This window comes from Colius striatus, chromosome 4 (assembly GCF_028858725.1).
Source record: "Colius striatus isolate bColStr4 chromosome 4, bColStr4.1.hap1, whole genome shotgun sequence".
Lineage (NCBI taxonomy): Eukaryota > Metazoa > Chordata > Aves > Coliiformes > Coliidae > Colius > Colius striatus.
Window position 1 is genome coordinate 42,764,712 of NC_084762.1, and position 17,298 is coordinate 42,782,009.

Sequence of the window (17,298 nt, forward strand, 5' to 3'; positions counted from 1 at the left end):
GTGAAGAGCATCAGAGGAGGAAGTTTTCTGGCTGCATGATTGCAATTTCTTTTTTTTTCCTTTTATAAGATACTGCAATTTTAAATCTTAAGCTGTTTTCCTTAGGCATCACATTGTGCGTTTATTGTGTGTCTGTGTCTGAGCATGGAAAGAAGAAAAACTAGAGCTTGAATTTTCCCTCTCCTGTTTTGAATCAATTCAGCAGTGCTTCTGGGTCCATTTCATAACTGCAATACAGGACAGTATCCCACAGACTTGCGTATTGCTCCCTTGTTGAAATAAACATTAAAGCTAGTTTCTGGTCACTTACCTTATTCCCGCTTTGGGCATATGTTATTTTGCAAGATATTTGGCAATACTGGATCAGCAGCAGCACTGGAAGTGTAGGATTTGATCTTGGACATCTGAGCAGGCCAACAAGATTCCAGAGAGTGGTTATAGTGTAATCACATTAGAGATTTTTTATGTTCTCTACAGCTACAGTTACTCACAGCAGTTGCAGGTAACCCTTCACAAATAGCTTTTATTAGACTTAAATGCTGATAGTTATACGACAAAGAAAAGCCAGACAAAGTTTTTCTACCAGTTCAGGCTATGAAAAGCTAGTCTAGCACACTCACCTATGCCCAAGGAGCAATACAGATGACTCACCTATCCTCAGAACTGATTATCAACACAAAGTCCTATTTAAAAAAAAATTAAAATGAATATTGGAACTGCCTATTTAAAATGTGTTAACTTTATGATTAGCAGGTATATGCTATACACTTTCAAATAATTAAGATTATATCATCTCATAAATAGTTAAAAATGCAGGAAATCCACGCAGCAGCTTAATAAACTGTTCATTGTGCCACTAAATCTGAACCCAAGCTCTCCATTTTAACAGTACATCAAATTCAGGCACCACATCCAAATCTGTAAAGTTATATTTCCCAGATAAACAGTTAAATCTGCACAATGAAGTGGTGCAATTTTTAATTTTCTTTTTTTCCCTTGAAATTCATCCAGCCTTACAAATCTTTCAGAGTAAAAGAAAGGTTTTCTTGCTGGTGACCTAACATTTACTTAGTCATTAAATGTTGTAATTAGATATCAGTACTTAAATACCCCAAATGGTGTGTAAGCAGTCTGATTGATTAAAACATATTAACATTTAAATAATAAAACATATTAAAATATTATGTACTTTCTGTTTATTTCTATGTGTGCTAGTAATGATTAGGGCAAACTTAGGTGTGACTCGAATGCTGTCTTCTCAGCTTGACCTCCTCAAGGGAAATGGATGCTGTTGTCTTTGGAAATGATGCTGGTAAAAGGATTGTGATTTGTACACATGGATCTTTTAGGAACTCAGCTGAAATCTTTCCAGTTGAATTTGAAGATCATTCTTTTGTTGCACTCCACAAAATGGATTAGAATTGGGTTAACCAAAATACTGAGTATAACATAAGTATGTGAGATCCCAGTGAATAATAGCTTATTCTTCTGGACAGCAAAAATACCTGTCTGATTAGTGTTCCTTGGTCATCTTCTTATTTTTCATATTGTGACATTTTCTTATTAGTGGGTTTGGGTTTTTTTTTCTTTGCCTTGAGCTAACTTGGTGTTCCAGCTGAAGACGTTATTAGAAGTAACAAATGTTTCTTTGTGTTTTTTTGTTTTGTTTTTCATTCCATACAGTGTGAAAGGAGCAGATGCCGGCAACGTGATCAGATTATTTGTACCAGATATTGGGATGTTCATTGCTAGTCTGACAATATGGCTCATCTGCCGCAACATGTTTCAGAAGCCAGTAACCGAGGATGCAGCACAGTGCAACATGCAATTTGAAAACGAGGAAATGGTATCAAATACATATTTCTATCTGTATGGCTTTTGGCTAATAATGAGCTTTGGCATTCCTGTCTGAGATGTGCTCTAAAATGGTTTTCATGAGGACTGGCTCTGTTAAGAAGTGAATTTACTTTCAGGAAATTAAACAATTGTTTTTAAAGTGGGAAAGCTACAGTTATTGTCTTGAGAAAACAAAGCAGAATGTGCAAAGCGGTCGATATGCTACTGAATTTTTCAAATAGTTGTGGGTTAAGAAATGATCATGACAGTTGATTACAAGTTGTTTCTTCTCCATAGTGGCTGGTTAAATCTGACAAGGCTATTTTGCTACATATGCTGCCCAGTGTCTTAGATGCCATCCATATTTTCAAACCTGTTATCCAAGAATAATGGCAGCCTTTGGGTACTTATCATAAATTACTTGCAGGAGAAGGGAAGAGAGACCATGTATTACATTTAGGGAGGGATTTATCTAAAACTGTGGTCATACTGAATGAGCTTAAAGATAATTTTTGGACATAGCTTAGCTGGAAGTGTTAGTGTGTTTGCTGTTTATATTACTAGTGGGAAGAAGAATGGCAGAGATACCAAATGCAGAAAAATCCACAGAAAGAGAAAAACAATGTTATTATGTAAAAAGCTGTAGTGGGAATTTAGCCCAGGGTACAGAAAAATTCCTGTTACTAATCTTAACATGTTTTTTATCAGACTGTCTAGCATGCCTTGGGCCTCATTTTCTGTCTTCTTTTCCATATGGGTGGAATGTTTTTTTCTTTACTCTCACAACTCTGTTATTAGAGAAAACAGTTTCAACTTGCTTGTTGCAAACATAAATTGTACTTTGAAATGAATAAAGTATTTAAGGGGATCAGATGCCCATTTGATGCCACTGTAGAGAGGAAAAGATGCCCTTCTGCATAGAATCATAGAATGTCATGTTACTGTATTATCTACATTCTGTTATTGCCAGAAGCTGTTTGAGTTTCTGGCACATGAGAGAATAGAATCAGGACTGTGCTTTAGACTCAGTTGCAATTGTAATTCTTAAGGACTCTCCCGGTAGCTTAGGATTGCCTGAAGATTGTAGCTTTTAACTGCACATTGGAGTATATGTAGGGCTCGGTCTGATGAGCACACACAAGGTTTTGCTGTGTCTCCGGGAAGCCAGGTTTATCAGCTTTAAATCTGCTTTATTGATGGAGCTGTGCAAAATGGGTTTAGCAGCAGGCTAAAATCTGGGGCTATACCCATAAAGGTGGACATTCAAAGTATTAGAAATTGTGGCTAAATTGGAAGGTTTTGTGTTCAGTTCAAGTCTCTTAAAAGAGTTGCATTTTACCACAGTGGATTCTAACAGACTGATTTGAAGCCTTTCATCTCATGGAAAGAAGCATATAAGTGCATAAAACAGGATTAACGTGATAGTAGAAGCTCAGAAGAAAAAAACAGAAGGACGTGCTTAGGTTCCTCTGAATCTGGATTATTATGTTCTGATATGCCCTTTTTATTTGATTCAGAGGTGGGCTTGAGCTTGAAGTCTGGGTCAAAAGAAGCTCCATCTCCTGGAGCATATGGGTACTGGCTACTAGGCACAGTTTAATAGTCATTCACCTGGAATGCAAGGAAAAAACCTGAACAATGATTACGTAGCACAGAGTGTATCTTTGAATTGGGATTATCCTAGGCTGACTGTCTCAAGGCAGTCCACCCAAGCAACTAAATGGGCCAGAGTATTCCACAGAGGAAGAGCATGGGGGAGAAGAAGGAGAAAATGTTGACTGCAAAGAAGTATCAATACTAGGCAAATAGAAATCTGTGTAAATGTATTTTATTCCACATTTAAATCCACTGAATATTATTTCTGTTGTGTAAATTCTTACGTGTTACAGAATATTCAGTGAACATGCATCTGTATTTAGATTAATGACACCCAAAACTCTATCACAAACCTTTTTTAAAAAAAAGGAGTAACAGTTACTCTCATGTGAGGTGATCTCAAATGCCGTATGGAATTCTGATCTTCATAGCTGAAGTGATGAATCTGTATCAGAATAACCTGCTTGTTTTTTTAAAGACGGAGTGAAATGTAGAGTGGAAAGTTAAATACCTTATATTAAACACATTTTTCCAAACTTCAGCTTTCTCTAGGTGCCTGCATATAACATGCTGGAATAATTTCTAGTAGTTCAAAGAAGACTGCAGAAGCAGCTGAATCTGCTTGGAATATGTCTTTGGCAGGACTGAATGTTAGGAACCTAATGCATATGCAGAACATGCAGCTGAGTGTCAACTATTTACATGATCTAAAATGAGTCTAAACTCTGTGGGTTTAACATAATTTTCAGTTCTTTCTTGGTATAGTGCACTGTAAAAGGGAAAAGTAAGTGATCAGGGGTTTTTAATTACTCATTAGCTGACTGATGCTTGTGGCTGCATTTTGATACATCTCTCTACTGATGCTGTTATGCTGTTGAATTAGAAAACATGAAATGAGTTGAAGCAATAACTGCCCTACAAACAAACGCTTCAGGAGAAGTGTTGAGCTTTTTACTGTGCTTCCAAGGGAAATAGTCCTGGTGTTGTTAGACCAGCCAGGGAGCCAATTTCAGAGTTGAGGTTTTGCTGATAGTCCCTGCCACCAGTCATCAGAGATTTCTGGTACGAGATTTTGTTAAGAATGCCTCAGTTGATTCAAACAGGTTCTACAGAGCCAGAAGAAAGGTAACTTTTCAGATTGCTAGATGCCTAGCCACAGATGACTCTATAAATCAAGAAATCAGCACTGTGATTTCCAGGCAAAAGTAGAGTTTGTCTTGCAGCTTTACCTCTTTGCATGAAATTATTTACATTGAGTTATTCTCAGATCTCTTTGCTTTGGGGGACACTGAAATTCTATGGAAATACGCTTAATTAAAACCAAAAGTTTAATCTATCAACTACTTCAAAAATTTACATATAAGAAAACTTGTTATGTAATTGTTTTAATACTTGTAAAAGTTACTTTTTCAAAGTCACAGATAAACAAATTCACAAAAGGTCTGTGTGAATCTATCTCATTTCATTTGTTATATGGGCATGCTGAAAAAATGCCTGGAGCTGAGTAGCAGTTTGTGATACTCTGTTGTGGGCTGTACTTCATCGCAGCAGTAGCCTTCAGAAACCAACTGTAGAGTATCAGATTGCTCATGGATTGAAATGCAATTCAAAATAAGAAAAAATAGAATCTAAATTAAGGACAATAAGAATTCATTGAAAAATGGATGTCCTTCTTCATTACACTGCATCCAACTTTAAGAGAAACAGATCTCCATCAGAAAAGTGTATTCCACAGAACAGAACTGGAGAGAGGAGACTATAAAGCAGTGAGAGACTCTCAATTATTTGTAAGTAACGCTATCCCAGGAATAAGCAGAGTGTGGTTTTAATTAACAGTGAGTCATGAAGTAGGAAGGTCTGCCAGATACCAGGCTGCAGTCCAACTCATTACCACCCCTAAATGGTTGCACACTTGGAGCGAACGTGTCTGCAGGCCTTTTTTATTAGGGCTCAGAAAATTTAAAGCAGGTGAATTCGGCTGGAGACAGGCCCAGCTTACAGATGTTGAAAAGCACAATGGCAGTCACAAGGTGTAAAAGGTGGAAGAAAATAAGAAAGAACAGTTTACTCCCAGCTGCAGCTGAAAGTATGACATTTTCGATTTGGTGCATATGGTGGTTCATATGCCAAAATTGAGATGCAGTATATACAGTCTGATAGGCATTAGAAAGAAAATAATTTTATTCTTGAGACTGTGGGTGAATTGCCTGGTATTGTAGGTGATAGTGTCAAGGAGGAAAATCTTTCTGAGATTGCACAATTTAAACTTTAAAAGAGGGGTTGATCTTAATTGAAGTATACAGTTTTAGCCTTCAAAGCAATTTCCTCCCATGTCACTTGCTGCCTTCCCTTTTTGATCTTGTTTCTCATCCACATTCTTCTCAAAACCAAATTAGAGTACTAGATCTGTACTTTGTTCTGTAATCTGAGGCAAGTTTTATCCCAGAGCCTGTACTACTCTTTTCTACACAAGGCAAAGATTTGCCTGGGACCTCTAAAAGGAAGGAAAAAAAGAAAAAAAAAAAAGGAAATTGTTTTAAAATAACTATAGTTTGAGAAAAATATGAAGAGAGCTTGGCTTGGAGTCTGAACTGGAGTCAGGAGAACCAGCATGGTTCTCTCTTTGGCCATAAACTTGGTTTGTGTCCTCGGGTGTATTCATCTGTCTTTCATCTTTTGTGTCCCTTGGCAAATAAAAGCAGGAAAAATGTTCAGTTTCTTAGCTTTGTCTTTCTAAATGGTGACAGGGCTGTTTGTCCTATGCCTATATTGGGCATGTAGTACATGAAGAGCACTTTTTTGTTCTGGGTCTCCAAATGTAACTGCTGTACATACCAGAAGAAGAGAAAAGATAGGCTCTGAGAGTAACACACATCCTATGTGTGTCCAAGGACTTCCTTGTCTCGAAATTGCCCATTTAGAACAATATTCTCATCCTGAAAGTTCTGTATACCTGCTGGATAGGAAGAGAAAACAAATAAGGGGCTATCGTTTTTCCTCATCTCCAACATTACAATTTATCTCAGTCTCTCACTAGGAGAGACTGGCTTTAATCCTAAAACATGTGGTTTCAAATCCCTTCCAAAAAATGTTGTTGTTAATTATAACTACTCTGGATAATCTTGTTAAACACACAATTATCCAGACCCTTTTAAAACCTCATTAATTTCTTGGCTTCAGTGGTGTCATGAAGCAAGGACTTCCACAATTTAATAAGCGCTCTCTGATTTTATTTTAAATTTAACACCCTTTAATTTTATGGAAAGTCCCTTGTATTACGTGTCATAAACCAGAGTAAGATAGTATAAGGGAAATAAAATGTATTTAGTGTCTTGCATATCTGTCTTTTTAAAGGTAAGCAACCCCTGTTGTTGTTTCTGTTTCTTTTGTCATTTTCTTTTTTCTGAACTAGCTATAATTCTACAGTATTCTCTTGAGCTACAGAGAATTTCAACATCTTAGCATTTCTGGTAAGGTTCATTTAAAGGATGGCATTACGACATTCATTATTAGGTTCAAATTGTTGGGTTGGACAATTCTGCTAACATATGACCTACCTGGATGTCCTGCATAATATGTGCAATCAGTTCAGCTTAGAGCAAAGCTCTGAGAAAAATCTGATTGGTAACACCTTGCTGTTTTTCTTGCCCTCAGATGCAGACATCTCTTTTGTGCTGTTTACAGCAGTGCCCATGACCCTGTCTAAATGACTGTCCCATTTTATTTAAAGCCTGTGATGGGTGTATTTTTCCTAAGATAACTTATTGTTTTATGATTGCCTTGATTTAATTTAGTTTTATCAGTATCAAATATTCACTTGATTTGATTATCTCTCACTGATGTGGGACTCTTTGGCCCTGGTATCTCTAAATATCTTTATCCTATATGCAACTTCCTCAGTATTTGCTTGCCTTCAGAACAGCAGATGATGGCTGTTGTGGACAATACTGTGTGAAATACTACAGGTGATAAAGAGGGAATAAACTTTTTAGAGAAGATTGGAACCTTTTTGATGCCTCTTCTTTTTAATTCTCATTTGTCATCTATTTAGCATGGCATTGGCTTACCTTTTCTAATTGGTTATAAATATTTCTTTGGTTTTGACCTCTGGAGAACTGGTCCAAACTCAGTAGGTCTTAGTGTTCTTTGAACATGGTGTGTCTAGGAATTAGTACCTTATTTCTGTGGTTTAAAAAGAGTAGATGAGGCTCCCTTATCGCTTTGCTTCCTAGTGGTGAAGTTTGCCAGACCTTACCCAGCTGCCTCGCTCAGTAACAATTCTAATGCATCTCATCTTAACAAGGGTCAAAAGTTTACAAGTTACATTAGCTTCTTGGTTTGATGCACATGTCTTTGGATAAGTCTTAACACAAATACGTAATTATACTACAGCAGTGCCTCAGCTACATAATATTGCATAGTACAACACATTATGTATTACCAAATGCTGTTAGCCTGTTCAGTATGAAACTTTAGTGTGCGCCTGACCTGTTTTGGTTAGAAACATGGCATGATGAAATTCTTCTTGTGGCTGCTCTTCACTGGAGTTCTAACAGACCTCAGTTCAAGTTTTTGAGATACAGAGTTGTTAACTGAGAGATGAAAATACTGGAATACTATTGTCTTTAGACTGCCTAAGTAATGAATAATACAGTACAAAGAAGGAGTCTCTTGGGTCATGAAATTCAGTCTGCTGATATTGCAGGCAGCTGTATCACACAGTTCCCTCTGGAATGCAGGAAGCAGCATCTTAAAAACAGAGCAATTTTTCTTCATCGGATTACCCCTGACAGGACCCTGTTCTGCAATTTTGCTTTTCTGGTGTTTAGAAAACATCTAATTTAGATTGTACACTTATTCATAGCTGCATTATAACCCTTTTAGTTTTCTTCTGTAGTTGTTCTGCTCTTTTGGATATCTAGCATTTATTTATCTCATATTTTCAGGGGGAAAAAAAAAGCATGTATTTTAAAGATTGTTCTGCAAGATGAAAGAAGTCATGTCATTTTTGGAGATTAGGTAGATTGTAGATTAGGTCCCATTCTCCTCTTCATCCCAGTAATCTGTGACTCTTCAGGGTGGTACTGGAAAAGTACCCAAGCTACTTCTGTATGAGCTGAGGCAATACTACAAATAAACACAGCACCATGATTGGGCTATTTATCATCTTTCTTAGAAAAGTGGAGAATGGTATAGTGTGTGTATTTCTTGGTCCAGAAATCACTCCATATGGGTTCTGTGCTGCTTCATGTACCTCTACTAGCTCATTTAGAGTTTGTACTGAAATGTGCCTTGCAGTCATAACCCAACTCTTCCTATTTCCTTTTCACTTAAAAAAAAAAAGTGTTTAATCATCTCAGGCCAGACCGCTGAACTCTGCCTGTGAATTCCCCTCTCTTTTTACATGCCCAACAGTTTTTTGAAGTCAAATTGTGAAGCTCTATTTCTATATTGGCCAAGTGAATCTTGTGCTGAAATTACTTGGTGTTTGCTCAGGTGCAATGGATACATTGGGAAGTGAAATAGTCTTTAGCACTCTCAGTACAATACCTATTGTATACAAAATTTAATGAGTTGCCTTCCTGTTATCCTGCTTCAGAACTGTGCTTGTCTTTATTTTTTTTCCCCATTTCTTCTGAAATGCTATGTGTTTCTGTCCCTTGTGTGCTTCCAGTAAATAGCTGATCCTTTTTTTTTTTTTTGTAGTAAATGACTCTTTCCCATAGGAGATTTTATGGTGGAATTGTATGTCATTCATTACTATCAAACACTGGAAACACACTGAAAGTTGTTTCTGATCATACATCCCTGCCAAATTTATCTAATACTGTGTAGGCCTTTAACCCAAGCTTTAGCACAATTAAGATTTATCAGTGATAAAATTTCTCTTTAAGATCTATAAGACTTAAAGTTAGTTTAGGATTTTTCTTTTCAATGATTCAGTTGAGTAATATAAATTTTAGATTACTGTTTAAATTCCAAAATGTCTCTATCTCATTAATGTCACATCTACCAAAATGTTCATTGCAATTGTCTCACACTTGATTAGTTCAAATGATTTATCAGGGTCTTCCCCTGAAGTTACCCAGTTTTCTTTTTCTTTCCTGGTTTTCAGTCTGAGGTCCTCCCTCTATGTGCACCCTCTGTACATTTGTAGAGTGGTGCTCCCCTTTGGCTTTCTGTAGACCCACCTGAGTCCCCTTTGAGCACCATATGTACTTCACGCAAACATGACCTTAATTTCAATGGAGCTCAAATTGAGTGAGATCTGGAGTTATGTGGAAATTTTTTAATCTATTCTATGGCAGAAAAAGCAGGGAAATCCACTTCTCACATGCTGATATTTTCATATTAACTGCAGACTTCTTTGCTTTCTTGCAAAATTGGAAATACAATAAATGATTACCTAACATGGTTTAGTATTGACTGCAGGTTCAAACTACAATAATTTATATCCTATTAAGAGCTTACAGTTCCTTTGATGATAAAACAAGTAACAGTTCAAATTCTTTTACAACTTCTGTACTCACAGCTGGGCCTGTCTAAAGAATGTTGTGTTATTTTGACTATTGTTTCCTTTATGCAATTATTTCTATAGGCACATAGACATGTGCTAATCCTAAAGACATGTAGGTATTGAATTCCTCAGGTTGCTGTGCCTATCTCATTTCTGAAGATAAAGTTTAAGGACCTCGTTTTTTGAGGAGGTTTGGGGGGTTAGGGTTAGAGCAAACTTAAAATAGAAACACTCAATAATGTGATATGTTCCATCTAGATAGAATGCTGGCTTGGACACTGTGGAGGCAATTGAACTAAACCAATATGGTCATAGAGACAGTCTGTTTCTGTAGTTCTGCTGGCACAATTGAATCAAATAGCTTGACTCAGATGACTCCAAAACCAAACTGTGCATTAAGTTGTTCTTTTGGTTTGATTTTGTTTTTGTTTGTTTTTTTTTTTTTTTTTTTAAATGAAAGAGAAGTCCAGAAACTTGGGCATAGTAATGACTGGAACAGATTTGTAAAAGATATCTAATAAATTGTGTTTGTGCCACTATCACAGGTATGGAATAAAAATATTATCTCTGGTTAGAGGTAAAGGAATAATTATAAGAAGTGAATCTTATTTCTCTGCCAAAAAGAGGGTTTTGGTTTTACAGTAACGGTGTCAGCAGGGGGTCATGAGTGTATGCCTCTGAGGCCCCCTCAGAGGCAAGGCAGCATAAAGGCAAACTGGCCAACTTTAAAGAAACTGTTGTGGCTATTAAGAGCAGGAGTTAAAAGTCTAGGATGCTGAGGTCTAGGATGCTACGGCTAAAGCAGTTCATGTGGAGATTGATTAAAATTGTCAGAAAGAGACTAGACCATGTGTTATGCATTACAATTTGCTCACTCTTATCTCCTTACAAAATGGGCACATCTGTCTTTTCTGCAAGCCAAACCATGCACTTGCAAGCTAAGCCACATCATAAAAAGCTCTTCTCTGGTATCAGCAGCAATAAGTAAAATGGTCTACCATGATGTATGATTCTGCCCTTGTGCTGAGTGTGCATACCTGTAACTGTTTGGGTAAGACTGCTGAGGGGGGACTCAAGAATGTGTTTAAATCAGTGAACTTGCATGCTACTCCTTGGGAAGTTGTTTCAGGCTCTCCTTCACAGAGGTACTTTGCAGGGCATAACCACACGACAAGGAGATTGCCTTGAGAGCATGTCAGTGCTGCCATGCAGTTCTGCCACCTGCAATCCAGACCCCTGGAAAACAGTGTCATCTTGACATTAATTTTGATAATGAGGCTCATTGCTGCATCTCTAGAACTTTTGAAATGCCCCCATATTACTTTTGTTAAAAATTTTAGGAAGCAACATGTTAAAAGTTGGTGAACTTCATGTAACTGTATGCTTTTGTCAGTGACATTTTTAATTTTCTCACTCTCTGTTTCTTACTTCTGGCTGGGAGGAAATGTCAAAATACTGCAAATGAGGCTGTTTGTACAGCATTTATGAGCCAGCTGGAAGGAGGAAGCACCTGAACTCTCAGGAGAATTTATTCTTGTGAGCTTAGCAGTGCATGCCTAAGAGGTCCCAATAAAAAGCATTCTCAGTGAGGGGGAATGTCTCCATTCTGAGACACTTACATCCTTAGCTGTAACAATTCAGGTTAGTTAAATTTTGCTGCTCCCATCATTTGAACTTTTGAAGTTTCATTCGTGTTCTCTCTAGAGTAAAAAATTCAATAAGAGAAAATTTCTGTTTACAGAAACAATACCATTAAATCTAGGTGCAAAGCAAGGAGTGTTCTGAATCAAGAATGGGGTTTAGGTTGGAGTTAAAGCTTTCTGTTAGTAAATACATATCTGGGACTAGAGGAAGTCTTTTTGCAGGGGTGTTTATACTGTACCAGATGAAACATGTAAAAGTTGGATGTTAATAAAGCAGACCCCAAAGTAGCTAATGGACATTCTGGACATGGCCACAATAGTAACTGCCATAGCTGCCACAGAAGCTGGACTGTTTCCTTGCCTGTTCTCTGTCTCACTTTGGCAGTTTAAAAAAGTGTTGTACAATAAATACTCCTGGGATTTCCACATGATTGCTGGAAAACTTAAACTGCATTTAGTTTGTTTGTGAAAAGTCCTGAGGCCCTGCTCTGCCGAGCAAAGGTCATGGAAACACATGTTTATGGCTTCACAAATGCTCTATACTCTTTGAATGGAGAAGTTTATTTGATTTAATCAGCATCCACAGGGATCCTGTAATTGCATAATAAGTAATTTATTATGGAAGTAAAAGTATTTTTCTAACTATAGCCTATGTAGCATGGGTTTGTAGCTTTAGACTAATCCACGTAGTAAAAAGAGCTTTGCATAGCAGTCTGACTGGAGTAATGGTATTCTGTGATGAGCGCATACTTGCATGGTTCTTAAATCGTCAGAAAGTGTTAAAACAACAGGCACATTATCACTATATTGAATGTAAAAACTGTTCACTGTTTGCCTGCCTTCAGCAATTTGAAGTTCTCAATGTGAGAATCTAGAAAGGTGTCCCAGATAATCCATTGGTGGGTGGTGAATATGAGTGGGGAAATCCAAAGTTTGTCTTTTTGAAGTACACTAGAACATGGCCTTTCAGCTACTTCAGGAAAGGAACATGCACTTTCAGATACTTGACTTCACCTTGGATACTGAATTACAAACAAACAAATTTGTATAAAACCAAACAAAAAAAAAATCAAACCTATAGTTGTTTAGCTGTCATAGTGTTTTCACTGAAGTAATTATCAACTAGGTCATGAATGATGCCACTGGGAGGCAGACAGAATGAGGCTAAGAACTGAAGTATCATCCTTAAAAACACTTTCAGATAGGTAGGAGAGAGATATGGAAGCTAACCTACTTCTTCCAGTGAGCATGTTGGTGAAAAGCCCTGGTCTCTGAAATGTAGCAATCCTTACATGTCCATATCATTGATAATTCAAACTGTGCTGAAAAGTTGCAAAAAAGTTGTCTCAGACTGAGGAGAGTGGTTGAGGAACCCCAATTTTAAACATGCATTTGTGATTTTTGAAGGAAAACTTGGGAAATCAGTTTGATATTTTTGTTGAAATGTGGGATGCTGAAGTTTTCTTTCCAACAGCTGGTGGTCTCAGTAACACCAGAAGCAGGTTGTTCTACATTTCTTGTGAGTGTTTGTGAGGTCATAATATTTCTTTTGGAACTTGGAATTCATATTTTCATATTTAAAGAAAAGTGGAACTACAAAGAAAGTTAACTTCTTTGGTAACTCATCAGCTTTCAGACTTTTAGCTATGCTTAAAGTATGTAAGCCTCATTCCATGGAAGTTTGGACCATCATTGTTTAGTTGATGAGGGCTGGGTGAAGGATCAGTTGAGGAATCTGAATGTATATAAATCCATGGGCTCCAATGAGATGCATCCGCATGTGCTGAGGGAGCTGGCAGAAGTCATTGCTAAACCACTCTTCATCATCTTCAGTAAATCATGAAGAACAGGAGAGGTGCCTGAGGACTGGAGGAGAGCAAATGTCACTTCTGTCTTCAAAAAGGGAAAGAAGGAGGAGCCAGGTAACTACCTCACCTCTACCCCTGGCAAGATGATGGAACAACTTATCCTGGGTGCTGTCTCCAGGCATTTAAAGGACAAGAGGGTCATTAGGAGCAGTCAACATGGCTTTACCAAAGGGAAGTCATGTTTAACCAAACTGATAGCCTTTTATGAAGATGTAACCAGGTGGATAGATGGTGTTAGTGCAGTGGATGTGGTTTCTCTTGATTTCAGTAAAGCATTTGACACGGTCTCTCACAGTGTCCTCACAGCAAAACTGAGGGAGGAAGTGTAGGCTGGATGATCAGGTAGTGAGGTGAATTGTTAACTGGTTGAAGGCAGAGAGTTGTGATTAATGAGGCATCAATGAGGCAGGGTCTAGTTAGAGGCCTTTGTCTAGTGGAGTCCCTCTGGGGCCAGTGTTGGGACTGGTACTGTTCAATTAATGACCTCAGTGAGGGAACAGAAGGCACTGTCAGCAGGTTTGCTGATGATACTAAACTCTGGGGAGTGACTGACACACCAGAAGGCTGGGCTGCCATCCAATGACACCTTGACAGGCTGGAGGGTTGGATTGGAGAGAAATCTGATGAAATTCAGCAAAGACAAGTGTAAAGTGTTGCATCTGGGAAAGAATAACCCCATGTCCTAGTACAGGTTGGGGAATGAATTGTTAGAGAGTAGTGTAGGGGACAGGGACCTGGGGTGCTGGTGCACAGCAGCATGAGCATGAGCCAGCAATGTGCTCTCATGGCCAAGAAGGCCAATGGCATCCTACAGCTGTGGGCAGTAGGTCCAGAGAGTTTCTCCTCCCCCCTCTACTCTGCCCTCATGAGACCACATCTGGAATATTGTGTCCAGTTCTGGGCCCCTCAGTTCAAGGACAGGGAGCTGCTGGAGAGAGTTCAGTGCAGGGCCACCAAGATGATGAAGGGAGTGGGGCATCTCCTTTATGATGAAAGGCTGAGGGAGCTGAGGCTCTTCAGAGGGCAACGGAGCACTGGAACAGGCTGCCCAAATGGGTTGTGGAGTCTCCTTCTCTGAGGACATTCAAAAGCTACCTAGCCAAGTTCCTGTGTGACCTGCTCTGTCAAGGGGGTTGGACTAGATGATCTTTCAAGGTCCCTTCCAACCCTTAAAATTCTGTGATTATGTGATCTTGGTCCAATGAAGTATCTTCTTTCCTAGTGCTTCTCCCTAGGCATGCTGCATCATACATGTCAGTGCTAGATTATTAATCCTGAACTCTTAAGACAAAATGTAGCCTAAAGGTCCTTCAGATAAATGAAGAAAGAATGATTAGCCCAATGAAGTTAAAAAATTATGGTCTTAGTTACCATTATAGGAAAAGACTCATTTTGAGAAGACCAATGTGTGAAATTGGACGTTTGCCTCCTGAGTTGAGGGAGGCAGGTGCAGATAAGAGGATATCAAGTCCCACCTTTCATTGGGCTGGTTTTATGTGGTTTTGTTACTTCAGCGTCTTCATTTTTATTTTTCTATTTGAAGATATTTTGTATTTTCCTCCAATTTGTTATTAAGAAGATTTTCATTTTTTCCATTTTGCCTCAATAACATTTGAGACATTTTTTTATTTTCTTTTTCAACTCTTCAGACTTTTATTTCCTGTTTCTATATATGTATAAGTGCTATCTCAGCAATTTAGACAGAATGCTCATTCAGCTTAAGCTATAATAAATGTATGACTCCGGTCTTAGTGTTCGACATAGATTTATGGCATTCATAGAGATATGAGTCCTGACAGTCTTTAATGAAATAGCTTATTTATTTTGAAATTGTTCCTATACATTTCTTGTAAGTAATTCCACATTTTAATGCATATTGTCTAGCTCAAATTGAAATTAGTAGCTGAAAAACACAAGGATCTCCTTCACACAGACCCACATGTAGTTGACATGCCATTTTATGACCTTTAAATATCCAGCGGTCTCGCTCAATTCTCTTTCATTTGGGATATGAACATTATTGGAGGTTTCACTGTTCACTGGTCATATCAAGCCCGAGACAAAGAGCACTAGAGCAAATTGAGGAGGTAGTGCATTGGACCCGAAAGGACTAGATGAGGAGAATGTTCATCTAATAATTACAACACAAGCCGAAATGATCATAAGTTTTACCCTTTGTATGGCTTTCTCACTGAAACATCTGTGGCAGAAATAAGAGCATAATGTATCATTCAGTCTTTCTGAATGCTTAAGTAGTTCCTGCTTAGAAAGTCACTCAGATATGAGCAGCAGTGATGAACAGACAGAAGTCCTCTTTGTGCTGCGTGGCTTAAAGTGTGATGACTGCATATTTGGGCTTCCATCTCCTCTCCATTATTTTCCATGACATTCTAATAATTCATATGTTGACAGCTATGTAAGTGAATGATGACATTAAGAAAGCAATTCAAATGCTAATATGCTCCATTTATAATGGGTATAGCTAGTGAAATAGCCAAACGTGTCCAAGAGAAAGGTAGATTTCGAAGATCAGACTTATTGTATTTAAATGAATATTATTGTATATAAAATAGATACTCTTCAAAACATTCAGTTTTTTTGTGGGCATTCAGAACATTGTAAATGCTCCAAGGTAAGTGGAGAAAGTTGACACCAAGCATAGAAGGGCAACAAAGGAGTCTATGGGGAATTTTTTCCTTTGGTGATCCACATAATAATATTGTACTGCAGAATTTGGTTAAGTAGGCTGAGAATTCAACTGTTCATACTGCAGTCTTATCTGTCGGTGTGGAATTTTTTGCTGCCAAACGTCACCAATAAATATACAACATTCATCCTGATGAAAAATACCAATAGTCTCTCTTTCTTACTCTCACACACGGAGATACTACTTGGCGAGAACTAACGTTAGCTAATATAAGTTCAGATTAGTGCCAAAGAAGCTGTGCTGTATTAGACCAAGTGAGAATCTGGCTCAAAACTATTATTTAAAAAAAAAAAAAAATGCCCCTACATGTCTATGAATGACTAATTTTTCCATAAATTGTATCTCTGGATGGGCTTCTTGCTAATCCTGCAGATTCTTACTGTGGGTTGATGGTTTAGTCTGCATCACTCAATAGCTGTGTATGTCTTCTGGTCTCCAAGATACGATGGAGACTTGATGGTGAAGACCACTGCCAAATACTAACAAACTACTCAAGTATGAGAGACCTTTACATATTTCCTTTTTCTTTTTCCATTGTATAGTTTATAGCCACTGGTCTCATTTCCCCTGCTAAACTGTTGCAGATCACAAGCTTTCACTACTTCTCTCTTGCTCACTTTTTCTTCTTCTCTTTGAGCATCAACCATTCTCACCATTTGTCATTTTCTCCCAAAGCCTCTGCTTAGCGTGTTTTTAGCTCTCAAACTGCCCTTTGGTCACCAGTGAGCTGTCTGTCCATCTCTTTCAGTGCTTGTTGTCCTATCTCAGATTACTCCTACTCTCCCCATTGTAGGTTTTGCATTTAAAATCTGAGAAAGGGTTCATGGGGAAGGGTTTGAAAAGTGAGATTTGTTAGGAACGTCAAGCAGGATGGCACATGTGCGTAGGGACTGGAGCTTATACCAGAAACAATTTTACCACAGAGGAGTTTAGCAGGTAATAGCAAGATGGAAAACAACAACAAATTTCATAGTAAAATGAAAAAGCAACCTATTGTGCACATGTAGGAGGACTGTAGTCTTTCTCTGAGACAACTTTTAATATCCTTTTTTCTTGAGACAGATCTGAAGTGGGAGCCATCAGTGTACAACTCTGTCTTCAGTAGAATTGCTTGCACATAGTCAAAGATTA

The 17,298-nt window shown here is 38.0% G+C and overlaps 1 protein-coding gene across 1 annotated transcript in view; it reads left to right on the forward strand.

Moving 5' to 3' along the window:
• The window catches only part of PIEZO2 (piezo type mechanosensitive ion channel component 2), a 318,044-nt gene that overhangs the window by 170,183 nt on the left and 130,563 nt on the right, over positions 1 to 17,298 (forward strand). The window contains exon 5 of the mRNA XM_061994704.1: positions 1,684 to 1,846. Within this exon, the coding sequence (XP_061850688.1) occupies positions 1,684 to 1,846 (163 nt within the window). The remainder of the gene's footprint in view (positions 1 to 1,683; positions 1,847 to 17,298) is intronic.